The 18821-nt window shown below is 33.6% G+C and overlaps 1 protein-coding gene across 3 annotated transcripts in view; it reads left to right on the top strand.

The window, feature by feature from the left end:
• The first annotated feature begins 1218 nt into the window (after window positions 1-1218).
• Window positions 1219-18821, top strand: part of CFH (complement factor H) — a 111176-nt gene continuing 93573 nt past the window's right edge. For 2 of the 3 annotated variants that reach the window (XM_007989083.3, XM_007989082.3), the window contains exon 1: window positions 1238-1376. In XM_007989083.3, the coding sequence (XP_007987274.2) occupies window positions 1319-1376 (58 nt within the window). In that variant the 5' untranslated portion in view covers window positions 1238-1318. Of the gene's footprint in view, window positions 1377-18821 lie in introns of all 3 variants that reach the window. The other variant, XM_007989085.3, reaches the window with a different exon arrangement.

Below are 18821 nucleotides of genomic sequence, written 5' to 3'. Positions count from 1 at the left end.
TGGAGCAACTTGGACACTGCTGATAGAAATGTGAAGTGATGTCCAAGTGTTATAATCCATTGGAAAATTGTCTAATTTTATCCATTACACCTAAACATAAGTTATGTCCCAGTGTTTCACTCCCAAGTATGCACTTACCAGAAATGTGGATTGTGTTTACCAAAAACCACTTAACATAAGGCTCATAGAAGCACTATTCATATCAGCTCCAAACTAAAATCTGCTCAAATGCTCACTAACAGGCACACAGATAAATAAAATGTGAACTATTCAAAAAATGGAATATGAAATCACAATAAGAATGAACTATCTATAACTACATCTCATGATGTGTTTGAATGATCCAAACATAATTCTTGGTGAAAAACTCTAAACATAAGAGTAAACTGCTTCTTTTTCATTATACAAACTACAAAAGCCAGACAAATATATTCCATGTTCTTGCAGATCACAATTGTGGTCTCAGTTTGTGGGGGATGTGGGAGAGGGTTGAGAGGAGTATTGACTGAAAAGGAGTACTGGGGTTTTCTGGGAGGTAATAATGTTCAGTGTTTTGACTTTGGTGGTGGTTTCATAGGTATCTTTATCTTCTCAATATTCAGCATACAATTTGTTTATGTTTTCCTTATACATATTACACAAAACAAAGTTTCAAAAATCAGCATTTTAATTTGTTGGTTTTGGGATTATTAAACCTATTTATGTCAAATGAGAGTGAACCAGTAGCTTCAAAAACGTATATATAAAAAGTATTTAGAAAACTAATTTTATGAATTGCTAGAAAAGCAGGCCCCTAAATTCATCCAGCACTGCATTCTTGGCAGTTTCCACACATTGTCTGGGTGCTGATTGTGAAAACATCGCCTAAACCAAAGTTTTGTATGTGATTTCTTTTAAAGTTTCTCTTATTTCCTGTTCTGAGGTTTATACACAATAGACCCGAATAGAGTTTGAATAATTGAAGGATTTATGAAATCCAGAGGGTATCACCAGCTGCTGCTTTGCACATACCAAGGACATGAACATTTTCTAATGGAGAATTTACCTAGCTTAATAAATAAAAGTCCAAGAGCAGGTCACAGCATTAACATTCAGTGGGAGTGCAGCGAGAATCAGATTCAATCTCTGGCATTGCTGGGCTTGTGGCTTGTGGTTGAATTTTTATTTACTTTGCAAAAGTTCCTGATAGGCGGAGCATCTAGTTTCAACTTCCTTTTGCAGCAAGTTCTTTCCTGCACTAATCACAATTCTTGGAAGAGGAGAACTGGACATTGTGAACAGAGTTAGCTGGTAAATGTCCTCATAAAACATCCAAAAAATGAAACTTCTAGCAAAGATTATTTGCCTTATGTTATGGGCTATTTGTGTAGCAGAAGGTAAGATTAAAAGAATCTTCTTTCTTAAAACTGTGTTATGAAACATTTGCTAATGATGCTTTTCACAGTAGTAATAAAAATTTGATTTAGAAAATGTGCTTAAGTATTTTGTAGCTTGACAATTGAGTGACTTTTGACATTTTGAGTTAAAAAACTAAAAGTACCTTATTTGAGCGATATGTCTAAATATTCATCATAATTGTATTTAATATAAAATAGAATAAAATATTTCAATAATCATTTCTGAAAAACTATAATCTGGAATAATCATTTCCATTGTAATTATCATAAAATGTAACTTACTTTTTTTGCTTAGAAGTATAACCAAAATGTATCATGTGAAAGCATTAAGAAGGATGTGAACATACAGTCAATAAAAGCTATCAAATCATAATGATTAGATTTATTTCAAATATGATTTTAACTCTTCCTAAAGAAAAATTCATTTATCGTTTACAACTGATATTGTCATGACCTTAGAATTCTTGTAGACAAGCATTACTTGCATTATCAGAATAAAAATATTATACAAATTTGAAACACAATTGAATGTACAATATTCGTAACAATTAAGTTGTTCAATAGGAATTTTTTTCCTGTAGTTGTATGTAACATATATTCTTGAAGAGCAGTCTTTTCAAGTAGTGAATATGAGTGTAGGAGTTTTTTTCTGACCTCCAGTAAGACAATTTCTGGATTCATAATAAAATTTAATTATATCACTGCTTCTTGATAGATTAAAAAGCTTATTCTTGGAGGAGGTTTGCTTTCCTAGTCTATGATAGGTAACCAGTTATGTGGTAGATATTTGATCAACATTTTTAAACTAAATGAATTACATATTATTCATAATATCCAAAATATTTTCACTTAGTAAAGAAATTTTGATTGAGTGACCATTACATAGCCTCTAGGAACTGAAGAATATTAGCAAATAACACAAAATCTCTGTTTGAGTCTTCCAATCTAGAAAATAAAGGCACATATGTATTTATATTTATATATTTCAGTAATTTAAAAAATATTCAAATATGTTTAATACCTTTTGAAAGGTTGAACTTTTTTCAGCTATATTTTCTAACATTATTACTTGTTATTTGGCTTATAAACTTTATGTGTAGCCATTTTTTAAATGAAGAAGACAATTATTTCCTTGTACATATAAATATTATCATTAGTATTTTGAAATGAAACATTTTTATATTTACAAACAGTTCCAGAACAATGTTCATAGTACCAATCATAACAGACATCTTTTTCTGTTTCTTTGTGCAAGTATTTGTCTTTTCTTACTACATTTATAGGAATGTTTCTAATATTTAATACTTACATACTGTTTGCTCTGGTTTTACATAGATATCATTTGTCATATGAGGGAGATTTGTTTTATTTCTAATCTTTAAAATCAAGAATCAATGGCAAGTTTAATAAACAGTATAACTTTGTTAAAAGTTGAATTTGAAATATTGTTAAAATAGAGTACATCAAAGTATATGTGGTAATTAAACAATAGTGATTTAAACATCTTATTTACATAATTGATTATTGCTGACTTGTTTCATTTGATTTTTATTTTTCATCAATGTGTGTTTAAATGTGATATCGGTTTCTACTGGTGAATTGAACATCAGCACTATATATGTTACGGTGAAAATGACCTAAAAGGAAAAGCACAACTTTAGTATTTAAAGCAATGCTTAGGTCAGTGTCATAATTTTCATAAAAGCACCTGTAAAAAGCCAATGGAGAAAAACTACATGAATTTCCAGTGGATATCAAACTCCCATTTTATTCCTCGTTTCCCAAATACTTTCTGAAACTAAACTAGTTTGAGATGTAAATCAATTCTGTTAATCTACCATATCTAAGAAATTTTTACTTAACAGAGTAGTCTTGATCATGAAAAATACTCATATATACTTCAATATTTGCTTCTGTTTATATTTTCCACATTGAATACTGAATACCAAATTGAGAAAAGATAGTTTGAATACTATCACAATCTGCTTTACTCAACTGCATAACATTTTAGCATTACTTCTGCTCTGTTAAGAGTGAATTTTCTTAAAAAAAATACTATTCATTACTAAGAAAGAATTTTAGCCAGCAGGAATAATTTATGATTTCAGCTTTCTATTTGTTTTCTTTTTTTAATATATTAGGTATTACATAGTACCTTTTTAATGCAATACATTGTCTACAGTAACATTCCCAATTATGTAAGAATGTTAATTGCCTCCTTGTTGTAACGGTCTGTGGCTCAGGGAGTCACTGCAGGCTACTAAGAATTGGGTCAGATTTACAGGAAAGTTTAAAATAACAGTTTCTTAGTCATACCACCTAATTTCACCTTTTCGAAATACATTATGACCAAGCTTTTGAACATATTATGATCAAGCAGATTTTTTAGATTTAGGGTGTAACAATTGTGTACTATATGAAATTAGGCCACAGCCCAGAAATTCCAAGATGATTAAAGTGAATAAATTAAAACTCTACTGAAACATGTCCGAATAAATACTGGCTGCGTTGTTTGGCAGACATGTTTTTTAATCCTAGAGATTTTAGAGTGCAAAAATATTATTTCAGGTCCTAGAAGACATTATAGATCAAAGATTGATGGATTCCATTACAATCAGAAAAAGGAGAATAGTGATTTAAAATTCCAAATTGTATGTTTGAATTTCAGTGTGATAAATAAGAATTCCCCCTTGCTCCCCCAAAACCCCCACATTTTTAGAGATAGTAGTATGGGTAGTTACCTAAATGGTGTGATTTAAAGTTTTGCAATGGCCCAATTGGCTTCAATATCTCATCTCCTCCTAACATAGTTTACATGTTGATATTAATATTACTATAAATTCAACCAATCTGTCATTTATATGGAATGACAAATACACTGAATATGTGTTTTAGGATAGTTAAATTTAGTATTATTCACAATTTACTTTGAATTATTATCATCTGACAACTTCCCTGGAACAATTTCAGTGGGTGGGGCAGGGTAGAAATGGATGTTGATGAGGGTAAGGATAGGATAAAGTGATTCTGGAAGATGAGGTATTCCCAGGTAGGACAGAAGTGTTATAATGAGTGCTATAAGAGAAGGGGTAGAGAAAATGCCCACAGAAATGGCACGAGCATGAGACGTCTGCCAAGGCAAGCTTTGCTTATTTTAAATTTAGGCATATCCTGGGAATGCATATGCTACTCTTTTGCCTACATATAATTTAAACTAAAAATGAAATAGCTAAGTATTGCTAACTAAAATTATTCTTAGGTAGAAGTAAGTTCCCAAATATAAGTGCAAAAGCAGATTGGTAAATATTCTTCATGTGTGGCCTTTGGTTTCTAAGATCTGAGCCAGTCTACATTGACCCACTTTTATTTGTTTAATGCTTGGTTGTTTATTCTGCAGTCTTTTGCCACTTTTCATTCTCCCCAGTTATGCCTCCTCCTCCTCCCCCACACACCATCCCCCACCTGCCTAGGCCTTCGAGATTCTGCCACCTAATCTATCCTGTGCTCAGTTAACTAATGTGTACTTTACCCATTTCCTCACAAAACCATTGTATGTGGAAAGGGGATGATGTAATTGACAAAAAAGTATTGCATTTTAGCTTAAAATTATAAGAAGTCATAAAAAGATAGCTCAGAGGAAATAAAGTAACTGTACATCAAAAAATGAAACAATAAAAAGGAAAGAAAAAACATTTGACAGAACACTTTTATTTCTTCTGACATTTTAACTTAGCCAAGTTTTTCATAAACCTTGTTAACTGGAAATGTAATAGATGGAAAAGTGATTATAGAAATCTTCTTTCAGGCTGTGTGCGGTGGTTCACGCCTGTAATCCCAACACTTTGGGAGGCCGAGGTGGGTGGATCACGATGTCAGGAGTTTGAGACCAGCCTGACCAACATGGTGAAACCCCATCTCTACTAAAAATACCAATATTAGCTGGACGTGGTGGTGTCCGCCTGTAATCTTAGCTAGTGAGGAGGCTGAGGCAAGATAATTGCTTGAACTCGGGTGGTGGAGGTTGCAGTGAACTGAGATCATGCCATTGCACTCCAGGTTGGGCAACAGAGGGAGACTCCATCTCAAAAAAAAAAAAAAAGAAAGAAAGAAAGAAAAAAAAAAGAAATATTCTTTCAGAAATTCCTGAACTGTGACATAAATTTAAGCTTAGGACACATAGGTCAGATGTATTCCACAGGCTCTTCATAATCTACAGATATAATGGAAAGTTTTCCAGATCGTTTCATTGTTACTTATCTGTTCTTTCGCTCATTTTTCCATCACTTTTCAAACACTTCTTCAAGTACTACTTAGTAATACTTGGTACAATGTGTGTTGTGTTTTTTCTTCTCTCTATTTTCAGGGTCCTAATTGTACTGTCTCTTTGTGGCTGAGTTCCTTTTTCGTGACTGGAACAGTAACTGGTATTATAAATTAGCTAACTAAATACTACACATTTCAAGAAAGTTCTGGAATTTCAACCCATGTTCTGATAGTATCTTGTTTTATCTCTAATTATGACAAACTTGTTATTCTATCCAACTTCATATGACCATCGGCTATTCTCCCATCTGCTTTTTATGATTCTGGAATGTTCTTCTTGCTCTTTTCACTGTTAAGGTTTTTGTTTGTTTGTTTCGTTTTTTTGAGACAGGGTCTCGCTTTGTTGCCTGAGGCTAGAGTGCCCACGCTGGAGTGCAGTGTTGTGATCATAGTTCACTGCAGCTTCCAACACCTGGGCTCAAGCAATCCTCCTGCCTCAACCTCCCACACCTAGCTACATTTTTATCTTTTCTTTTTTCTTTTGCTTTCTCAAATGCCTATTAAGTGTGACATAATCTCTATTCCACTTTGTCTAGAGTTTATTTCTTTAAACAATTCTTTGCTCTCTTTACAAAGGTATATATGTTACTTCTGAAATGACCTTTAGTTACTCTCATGTTATTTATAAAATAATTTGAATATTTCTTATCTTGAAAAGCTAATTAGATCATATATATATATATATATATGCATATAGAATTGACCCTTGACCAATATAGGCTTGAACTTCAGGGGTCTGCTTACTATGTGAATTTGTATCAACTAAACCAAGGTAAAACAGATAGTATTGCTGGGATACAAAACTTATGCATAGGAAAAACTGACTTTTCATACATGCGGTTTCCACAGAGTCAAGTGTAGATTTAAATATGCGCAGATTTTGGCATATGTGGGAGTCCTGAAATATATATACCCTGTGTATACTAAAGGATGATTGAATAAATAGTATTAATATAGATCATCAAGAAGATAAGAAAGAAATTTAATGCAAAATACCTATTTTTGCTATTTCTGTTTTGTTCATTTGCTTTATTTTTTTCCAAATTGATGTTGTAGTTTTGCTTTGTAGTATATTCTGATATCTACTAAATTTAGAAGTAGGCTATTCAAGAAGTAATAGGTCCTGTTTTTTTACCCACAAAAATAATTTTAGAAAAATAGAATAATTGAACAAAGATATCAATTTTAGTCTACCAAAACAATCTGGCACAAATTTGATTAAGGTTTTTGCAAATATATAATTTTATCATGATTTATTTCATATGAATAGAAACACTTTTCAAGTAACATTTAAAAGACATATTGACATTGAAAATAAGTAATTAGTTCTATGTTTGTATGTCAATAATGCCCCCTTAAAATTTGAAAGTGAAAAAATTAGGTAAATTAAGATTGTTAAAAATATTAAGTAACATTGATTTTTAGCTTGAACCAAAATTATATAACTATTTTCCTCAAATTATAATAAGTAAGTTCTTACTCTTTTCCAGTAGCTAAACATATTCACACTCCTAATACGTGGGCTTAAAAAATATATATTTTGTTTAGTATTATTCTTATTTTTTTTTTGAGACAGAGAGTCACTTTGTCACCCAGGCTGCAGTGTAGTAGTGCAATCATGGCTCACTGCAGCCTCGACCTCCTGGGCTCAAGCAGTCCTCCCACCTAAGCATCCCAAGTAGCAGAGATTACAGCTACCTTGCTCATGTGATTTTTAAAATTCTTTGTAGAGACAAGGTTTCTCCATGTTGCCCAGGCTGGTCTTAAATACTCCTGGGTCTATTGATCCTCTTGAACTTGGCATGCCAAAGTGGTGAGATTATAAACATGACTCACTGCATCCAGACTAAAAATAATTTTAAATTGTAAAATAAAGCCAAATGAATTAAAGCTTCAACAATGTGGTGTTTTGTAAACAAAATTAACTGGCAATTAAATGACTATAAACGTAAGATGAAGTATTCATTTAAACAATGAATACTCAAATACTTAGATATAATGACCTAGTCTACTCATAATCTAGAATGAGAAAAATGAGATGGCTATTTTAACAAAAGTTTTAAGATAAATCACATCTCAAAAAATGTTTCTGTGCCTTTGAATTTGTATGTTTCCTATTTAATAAGCCTGTGCCCTATTTCCTTCAAGAATTGCCAATTTAAGGCAAGCAAATGTGGCTGTTGTCCATATATGCTGAGAGTTTGACTACTTGGGCCAAAATAACTGTTGGTTGTCTAATTGGAAGTCTTTGAGAAGGGGCGTTAACTGAGCTTGAACATTCGATTGTTAGTCAATTCAGGCAAATAAAAGTCATGTTACAAGATATATGTAATTATTATTAGAACTCAGTGCAGTGAATCATTACCTTAAATATTTTTGCTATGGCATGAGTTGATAATTATATAAGGCAGCAAGCCCCCAAATTGGGTTTTGCCTGGGAAGTTTCTTGGTTTTGTCCAGTAAATAATTCAAGAGTGAGCCAGTGGTGTTAAACAGCACTTTTTGTTGAAGTGGCAGTGTATATAGCAGCAGCAGAGGTACCGCTCCTTGCTGGGCAGGGCTACCCATAGGCAGTGTGCCCACAGTAGCAACTCAGAGGCACTCATATTTATACGCACTTTTAATTATATGGACATTAAGAGGTAGTTAATGCTGAAATTGCCAGGATGAGGATGGTAACTTCCAGTTGTTGGGTCATTGCTGTGGAAAGGGCTCGTAACTTCTGGGTGTTGCTATGGTAATGGTAAACTGGCATAGCACACTGGTGTGTGTGTCTTACAGGGAGGGACTTCCACCCAGACCTGTTTTGGACAATCCTGAATTTGTTCCAGGGTCCAAGTCCCATCTCCTACCTCAGTAATACTGAATATAATAATGGTTAGAACAAAAGCAGGCAGGAAAGTGTATTTGAAGTGAGAAGACCTAGACATTGATGAAAATTCTTCCACTAACTATGAAAAACATTGTTCTTCAATTGCGGGGAGCTTACATTTTGATGTGAGGGGATAGATAGAAAACTTAGTCAACAAAAATAGTTATAGCATTGTGAACAATGTTGTGAAGGAGGTAAAGTAAGGCCTAAGAGAAAATAGAGATGTGGATGGTAGCATGTAGAGACATTAGGTGGGCTGGTCCTGGGGACTAGAATGAGTGGATCACTTTGAGGACAGAACATTTGAGTAGAGGCCTGAAAGATGAGACAAAGCCAGTCATCAGAAATCTGTCATAAAATTATTCTAAGAGGAGGAAATAACCCGTGCAAAGGATCTAAGAGAAAAAGCGAGTCTGAAATGCTCAACAAAATATAAACAAATAAATCAACGTGGCTTTGCATGGTGAATACATGCAAGATTTAACATGAGATCCGAGAAAGTGGCAAGAGCCAGATAAGGGGGTCCCAAACCAAGGGAAGGAGTTAGCAATGACGGATAAGTAAAAAAGGAAGCCATGGAAGAATTTTAATCACAGGAATGACATGACCAGATTTGCAAAAATCACTTGTCACTCTGTGAATAGACTGCAATAACAGGAGAGTAGAGGACTGGAGTCTGGTTAGCAGGCAGTTTCATGACCAAGGTGACAGTTGATGATCTGAACTAAGATTTTGAAGATGGTAGCAGGAACATGGGAAAATAGAATAGGGGAGATCGGGGAGATCATATCTTTTTCTTACAAGCAGAATCAAAAGATGCCATTTAACATTGATGGAAAAGCACCAGAATTTTAAGTACTATTTGAAGAAAAAAGGTAATCAATATGAGAATTCTTTATATATAGTAAACATATTCACAGAGTAAATATTGTGAAAAGCTGGCAGGAAGATTTTGCAGAAGAGATGTATCCTTATTTTCTACATCTGGTTAAAAGCAATTAACTATATTTGGAAATCAAGAATTAGGGGCACAAATATATCATCTGGAAATATAATAGTAACTATAACTAGAAGGGAAAGCATTTACTTCTCACCGGGAAGTGAGCGGGCTAAACTATTTTTACGTGGACGGATTACTTAACTTACTTTTTTTTTTTCCCAGTAACCTGAACATCATCAAGTGGATCTGAATTTTGAAAGTGAAAAACACACGTATCAGCTTGTAATTAAACCGTTTTCCTTTTGTGAGGAAGGGGCCGGGGATTGTGTTGTTATGATAGAGTATTAGCACCATCTAGTGGAGTAGAATATGTTTACTTAAATTATTATAAACATCGAAACAGCGCAATGTAGAATCACATATTACACAAGTTCACTAACACAAATGTATCAGAAACTTGCAAAATGTTCAAGGGAAAATTAGTGCCCATACAAACCTGCATGCTATGCACATGTACCCTAGAACTTAAAGTATAATGATAAAAAAAAAATAATAAAAAAATACATATATTAGGAATATCATTAAAAGGGTAAAAATTTGCAGCTTTCATGAACACAAAATATTTCCTGGATAGTAGAAACAAACACAGTTGATCCTGTAGAATTTTCTCAAATAATATTTTTTAAAAATAAATAGAATGATGTATTGCTTAATGATGTGACTATGTTCTGAGGAATGTGTTGTGTGAACATCATAGGAGGTACTTACAGAAACCTAGATGGTACAGCCTCCTACGCACCTAGACTATGTGATACAACCTATTGCTCCCAGGCTACAAGCTTGTACAACATGTTACTGTACTAAATACTGTAGGCAAATGTGATGCAATAAGTATTTGTGTATCTAAACATATCAAAACATAGACATTATACAGCAGAAATAAGGTATAATGGATTAAAAAATAGTATACCTAAAAAGGACATTTATTATGAATGGAGCTTGCAGTACTGGAAGTTGCTCTCAGTGTCAGTGAATGAGTGGTCATTGAATGCGAAGTCCAAGAACATTACTGTAAACTACTGTGGACTCTGTAAACACTGCATGATTAGACTATACTAAATGTATTTTTAAATGTTTATTTAATAATAAATTAAACTAGTTTATAAAAAAAAAGAAAGAAAATTAGTGCCCATGACAACTTTCATAAGCATTTGTTTTATTTTGTAAAATATAGTTTTATATGGAGCTTACTTTCTTATGAAATATTGCAAAATGTTTTCACATGGATATGTTCCACCATGTTAATGGGCACTTCTAAAACTTGTCTCTTTCGGCTGCTACAACAAAATATTATTAACTGCATAGCTTATAAACAACAGAAGTTTTTTTTCTTACACTTCTGAATGCTGGAAAATCTAAGAGCAAGATAGTACCAGCAGATTCAGTGTTTGGTGAGGGTCTACTTTCTGGTTCATAGATAGTGTGCCTTTTGACTGTGTATTCCAATGATGAAAGGGACAAGGCAGCTCTGTGGTGCCTCTTCTATAAGGTCACACATCTCAAATCATGACAGCTCCACTTTCACAACCTAATCATTTCCCAATGTCCTCACCTCCTAATACTATCACATTGGTAATTAGGTTTAAACATATAAATTGGAGGTTATGGTGAGGTTGCATGTATTCAGAGCATAGCATATGCCTTCTTAACTTACCAAAGTCCAATACTAATTTATCACTCAGGGTTCAAAGCGGGAGTAGCTTAAGTAGAAGTAGAAGATTACCTATCTATCAGTCAGTTAATCGATTGACATACCAATCTACCTATCTAGCTACTTAAAAAGAGTTTTTTTAAAAAAAATAAATTGCCTTATGGAATTGTGAGCGTGAGATAAGCAACTCTGATATCCACAGGGCAGGTAGTCAGAAAAGAAGATTACAGACAGGCTGGAACTCACAGGAAAGGAAGCTGCTTTCCACAGAATTCCCTCTCTTTTTCAAAGGAGCCTCAGCCCTGTGTTTCACACCTTTCAAATGATTTGATCTGGCCTATCTAGATTACCTAGAATGATCAGCTTGTTTAAAGTCAACTGATTGGGAGTATACCTGGCAACATATTTTCCCACCAACATTTAGATTAGTTGGACTGAATAACTGGGGATGCTGACTTAACCAAGATGACTTATTAAGAAAACTATCACAACTCATTAATACCTTTCTGTTTTTCTGGATACTGTGAAGAACTTAAAAGACATTAATTTTATTTATTCTTCTCACACTTTACACACTATTGTCATGTGTTTTATGTATATGGGTGTGTACACATACATGTTTGTATTTAAAACCATATAAGGTAATATTTTTATTGTTTTATAGTTAGTATTCATTTATATTTACTTGAACATTTACCATTTTCTTTGTTTTCCATTTCTTCTTTCATCCTAAGACCTTATATTTAGAATTGGTTTCAGTTTTCTGAAATACATCTTTTTTCTCTCCTTAGTGTGTATTTATTTTGGCAAATTATCTCAAATTGTATTAATCAGCCCAGGCACAGTGGCTCACTTCTGTAATCCCAGCATTTTGGGAGGCCAAGGTGGGTGGATTGCTTGAGCCCGGGAGTTTGAGAACTTCCTGGGCAAAATGGCAAAACCTCGTCTCTGCAAAAAATACAAAAATTGGCTGGAAGAGGTGGTTTGTGACTGTAGTCACAGCTCCTTGGGGGGCTGAGGCAGGGACCACTTGAGCCCAAGAGGTCAGTGCCGCAGTGAGCTAAGATCACACCACTCCACTCCAGCATGGGCAATAGAGATCTTGTCAAAAAAATAAAATAAAATAAATGCTATGAATCAAAAACTTTATTCTAGAAAAATTATTTCTGTACATAGAATTCTATATAGATAGCTATTTCTTCCTGCAAATGGAAGTCATTTATATCTTCTGGCTTCTGCTATTGTTATTGAGAAGTCTTTGTAAATCTACCATTACTGCTTTTAAACTAATATTTTTCTCTAACAAGGTTAAGATATTTTCTCTTTGGTTTTCTAAATATTCCTTATGATGCATATAGGTGCATTTTTTTTTACTGATTGGAATTTTTTAATTCTTGAATTTATTAATTGGTATGTTCCATTCATTTTTTAAAATTCTCTTCCAACATTGCTGTGGCTTTTCTATCCTCATTGACTCTTAGCTCATCTTGTGTATTTTCCACATATTTGTGTCTTCATGTTGCATCTTGTATTATTTCCTTCGACCTGCCCTCCTGTCCATGAATTCTTTTTACAGCTGTGTTATCTGCTATTAAGCTGTCCATTGATGATTAAAACGGGTTTTTTTCATTTTTAGAAATTATATTTGGTTCTTTTTAAAATCTGGTACTACTTTGTTATAATTTCTTTCCTCAGATATCATTGGTCAATCTTTTCTCTTACATTTAAACCACGGAATTAGTATTGTTGATTATAGTCCATATACATTTGTTCCAATATCAAATATCTATTTTTTCCTTATGAAGTTTACAGTAGCAAGGTGCTTTTTCCCCTATAATGTCTTTGACATTTGTAATAATAATTTGGTACTTAAGAAAACAATCTTCCTCATATTAAAGTTGCAACTTATCTTTTCTGGGTGGCTAGGAGAACTTTCAGTGTAAGACTACCTTAAGCCAAATTTGTGTTTTGAAATTCCTTGGTCCTCTAAGCAATTCAAGGCTGGATTCCTGTAAGAAGAGCGTGGTTTACTTCCAGTTTTCCTTTATCCTGTGGGTGAATTCGTTTAGCTTTCTAACTTTGAATTTTGTTGCTTTAGCCTAACACGGCTATCAAAAAGCAAGCTCTTATTTTCCCCAAACGGCGAATGCCCTCATTGCAGAAAAAATTTGGCTGCTTGTTTTCCTCTCTGGGTTCTGATTATATGAAGATTTGTTATGGCAATTCTTTACTGTCTTGTCAACTTTCTAAATGCCTCTATGAAAGTATTTATTTCAAAACATATGTTTTCATGTTTTTATTTCCCCTTTTGTGATAGGGTCTAACCCTGTCTCTCAGGTTGGAGTGCAGTGACATGTTCATAGCTCACACACATCCTTAAACTCCTGAGCTCAAGAGACCCTCCTGTCCCAGCCTCTCGCAGAGCTGGGACAACAAGTGTGTGCCACCATGCCTAACTAATTTGTTCCTTTAATTTTTTGTAGAGATGGGATCTTGCTATATTGCTCAGGCTTGTCTCAAACTCCTGGGCTCAAGAGATTCTCCCACCTCAGCTTCCCAAAATGTTGGGATTATAGGTGTGAGCCACCATGGCCGGCCACCTGGTTTTATTGTGAAGATGTCCTAAGTGATAAGATTAATCTGAAATAATGCATCTCAAGGCACTCAAACTTTTTGTGAAATAGCCAGGCAATAAATATTTTAGACTTTATGTGTCATAATGTCTCGCTACTCAGCTCTTCTATTGTAACATAAAAGGAGTCATAGACAACATATAAATGCATGAACATAGCTATGTTCTACTAAAATTTTATTTACAAAACAAGCAGCGATTGAATTTGGCCCACAGGTTAGTTTTCTGGCCCCTGACCTAATGTATCTTACTATAACAGAAAATATATACTACCTTTCCTTCTTACTATTGTAAATTTTATGCACATAATTAAATATTACCCAAACCACAGTTTTTAATTCAGATGGGTGTAGCATAATTTGACAATTTTCATAAATATTCTAATTATATCTGTTATTAAAAATGCTGGAATAAACACTCTGTACCTAAATATTTCACAAAATCTTTAATTATTATTTGTTACTTTTAAAAAATTGAAATTCTTTATCAACTAATATATGAGTATTTTTAAGATTCGTTATTGCTAAGTTGCTTTTTAGTGAGGTAATAGTCATTTATACTTCAGTTTTATTTAATAATAATATTTATATTACCTAATTTTCCAGCAAAATTGAATATCATCTCCTTTACATTTTTGTCATTAAAATTGGTTAAAAAATAATTTTCTTTTAATTTTTATCTCTTTTAAAAATGCGTGTTCTTAAGTAAATGATCTATTCTACTCTAACATTTTTCTTTAGTTAGTGTTTAGTGCTTTTGTTACTGCAAGAAGTGTGTTTGTGTTAAGAATAATTTTTCAGTTAAATTTTCTTTAAATTTTGTATATATAATTTTTTCACAAATATAGTTTTTAATTAAAAAATGTTGTAATGTGTATATGTTCTGTTTGCAAATTGCTTTATGCATTAAGCCTTACATTTTTGATATTTACTCATACTTTTTAATAAATATATTTATAAAATAAGTATGATTATAGATAGATGGCACTAAGATAATAGTAAGTTAAAAATGACACAGCATCAAATATAGCAGATAATTTAAAAAATGTAAAAGAATGAAACATATATGTATTTTAAATTTCTTTAAACCTAATTCTTTAATCTACCTGGCATTTGTGTGCATGTGTCTGTGCATGCTTACAAATAAAGTAAGGATTCAAATTTATTCCATTTCATTTCCAGTGGGTTTTATTTTTTATTTATTATTGTTATTATTATTATTATTATTATTATTTTGAGACAGAGCTTCCCTCTTGTTGCCCAGGCTGGAGTGTAATGGCCGATCTTGGCTTACTGCAATCTCCGCCTCTCAGGTTCAAGAGATTCTCCTGCCTCAGGCCCCCACGTAGCTGGGATTACAGGCATGTGCTAAAACAGCTGGCTAATTTTGTATTTTTAGTAGAGACGGGTTTCACCATGTTCGTCAGGCTGGTCTCGAACTCCTGACCTTAGGCAATCCGCCCGTCTCAACCTCCCAAAGTGCTGGGAATAGAGGTGTGAGCCATCGTACCTGGCTCCCGTGGGTTTTAATTGCAAGACTGCCAGAGTGAGTCAATTTGAGATTGTCCAAGGTTACACAGTACAATAGACTTACCCATTGTCAACGTTACTCGGCTTCAAGGAAAATATAGAATAAAGATAAAGGCAGTATGCACAAGAACAGCTTGATGGAGATTTCAGGTACTCAAACTCAGCTTCTGATATCTTAACCATTCCATAAGATAATTTTGCTGAAGAAGGATGAAAGTTGATGCCAGTATAGATCACATCCATGCTGGGTAACAACAGAATTGGGTATCCTTAAATACTTTAGTCGTCACCTTGAACTTGGAGGGTGATTTATGTGATCATCACTATTATTTGCAGTCCTCTATTTTCTTTAGATTTAATTTAATGTTTTACTAGTTTCTTGAATTAGAAATTTGGATAATTGATTTCCAACGGTTTTTTTATTTCTAATTCATTCAGGTTATATATATTTTTCTCTCTAATCACTGCTTCAGCATCAGCCCACAAATTTTAACATATATTTCCATTACTGTTTATTTCAAATCATATTCTAATTTATGTTGTATTTTTTCTTTTACTCGTGAGTTATTTATAAGTGTTGCTTCCTGGGCGCCGTAGCGCACGCCTGTAATCCCAGCACTTTGGGAGGCCGAGGCGGGTGGATCACGAGGTGAAGAGATCTAGACCATTCTGGCTAACATGGTGAAACTCTGTCTCTAGTAAAAAAGCACACACACACACACACACAAATAGTCGGGCGTGGTGGTGGGCCCCTGTAGTCCCAGGTACTTGGGAGGTTGAGGCAGGAGAATGGTGTGAACCTGGGAGCGGAGGTTGCAGTGAGCCGAGATTGGGCCACTGCACACTCCAGCCTGGGGGACAGAGCTAGACTCCATCTCAAACAAAACAAAACAAAACAAAACAAAACAAAACAAAACAGCAACAACAACAACAACAAAAACAACGTTGCTTAACTTCAAAAATTTTGTGACTTTTCCAGTTATTTTCTATTAGTAATGTCCAGTGGTCAGGGAGTATACTTAGAGTGATTTTAATTTTTTGAAATTGGTAGAGATTTGCTTGGAATGAATATGCACCTTACAATTGTTGAAGGTAGTGTTTTATTAATATAAAAAAGCTTAATTTGGTTAATAATGTTGCTCATATCTTGTATATCCTTATTTTTCTATTTCTTTGTCTATTGGATATTGGAAACAGTGTGCTTAAATCTCAAACTATGATGGTAGATTGCTTACTTCTTTTATTTCTGTTATATTTTGAAGATATATTAATAGTTTTATGCAAAGAGGCATGCTGGTAAATGTAAAACAACCAACTATTTTTTTGAAAGGAAAGGAAACAACCAAGATTTGTAAAATTTGCTGAGATTCATGTGTAAATTCTCACAATATGGTCAATTTCAAGTTACCAACGTGTCATCAGTGAACACTGTTTTAGCAAAAGATGTGTATAATTGACTCCTATGAGTCAGTATGAGCCAGCTCCAGTAAACATTGTTCAAACACATTTAGAATTATTATATCTTTCTGTTAAAGTAGCCCTTTTATTAATATGAAATGACTCTCTTTTTATCTAGTAATACTTTCTAACTTAATTTATAATTTGTTTGATATTAATACATTAATATCATTCTGACTTTAGTTGATACTTTTCTAGCACGTTGGTTTTTATCATTTACTCTCAGTTTGTAGGTACAATTTTATTAAAAGTAATCATCATATATTTGAGTTTTCTTCTATGCTTTTATCCAGTCAGACAATCTTTGCATGTTAAGTGTAGTGATGAATCCATTTACATTTAATGTAATTACTGATACAGTTCAGTTTAAGTCTAGCATCTTGCTATTTATTTTTGCCTCATTTTTTCTTTTTTCTTTTCCTGCCTTCTCTTATTTTAATCAAATAATCTTGACTATCTCATTACATCATGTATACTAGTTATTTTATGCATCTCAATATTTTTGGTTTAGTGGCTAACCTAGCAATTACAACAAAACATACTTAAATTATTACAGTTTATCCTAAATTAATATTTTTACCACATCAAGACTATGGGGAAAATATCATAACACTTTTATTTGCTTTACCGTTTCCTGACACTTTTGCTATTATTGTTTCATATTATATTCCTTAATTTATTAAAAACACTATTAAACATGGTCATTATTGATTTAAACAGTCTAGGTTCTTTTTCATTTGAGTAAAATATACATAGCATGTTTATCATGTTTCAATAGCTTTTTTATTTACTCATCTATTTATTTTCTTCAGTTCTGCTTATTCCTTTTTGTACTTCTTTGCTTATAGTTTAGATCAGTTTCCTTCAGCCCAGATAACTTTTCCAGTATTTTTATATAGCTGAATCTGCTCTTGTTGAATTCTTTCTGCTTTTGTTTGCTTAAGAATGTGTTTGCATGCTCTTTCGTTTTTGAAGTATATTTTCACCATTTATAGTTCTCTGCTGACTTTTAATTTTCAACACTTTAGTGATGCGAAGACATATATATTCAGACTTCAGTATTTACTTCCACAGACTTGGCTGTTATTTTTACTATTCTCCTGAAAAAAAAAAAAATGTTTCCTCTGTCTGTGATATGGTTTGGCTCTGTGTCCCCACCCAAATCTCATCTTAAATTATAATCTCCATAATCACCACATGTCAAGGGAAGAACTCAGTGGGAGGTGACTGGATCATAGGGATTGTTTGCCCCATGCTGTTCTCATGATAGTGAGTGAGTTCTTATGATATTTAATGGTTCATGCATCTGGCATTTCCCCAACTTGCACTTCTCTCTCCTGCTACCATATGAAGAGAGTCCTCTCTTCTTCTTCACCTTCCACCATGATTATAAGTGTCCTGAAGCCTCCCCAACCTTGTGAAAGTGTGAGTCAATTAAACTTCTTTTTTTAATGAACTACCCAGTCTCAGGTAATTCTTTATAGCACTGTAAAATGGACTAATACAGTCAATTGGTACTGAAGTAGTAGGGCACTATTATAAAGATACCTCAAAATGTGGAAGTGACTTTGGAACTGGGTAATGGCCAGAGGTTGGAACAGTTTGGAGGTCTCAAAAGAAGACAGGAAGATGTGGGAAAGTTTGGAACTTCCTAGAGACTTGTTGAATGCTTTAGACCAAAATGCTGATAGTGATCTGGAATATGAAGTCCAGGCTGAGGTGGTCTCAGATGGGGACAAGGAGCTTATTGAGAGCTGGAGCGAAGATCATTTAGCAAAGAGATTGGCAACATTTTGCCCCTTCCCTAGAGATCTGTGGAACTTTGAACATTGAGAAAGTTGATCTGAAATTGGAACTTTATGTTTAAAAGGGAAGCAGAGCATAAAAGTTTGGAAAATGTGCAGCCTGATGATGCAATACAAATGAAACCTCAATTTTCTTGGGAGAAATGCAAGCCCA

Source organism: Chlorocebus sabaeus, chromosome 25, assembly GCF_047675955.1.
Source record: "Chlorocebus sabaeus isolate Y175 chromosome 25, mChlSab1.0.hap1, whole genome shotgun sequence".
Taxonomy (NCBI): Eukaryota; Metazoa; Chordata; class Mammalia; order Primates; family Cercopithecidae; genus Chlorocebus; species Chlorocebus sabaeus.
Note: the sequence above shows the minus strand (reverse complement) of the source record. Positions and strands in the feature narration are given on the sequence as shown.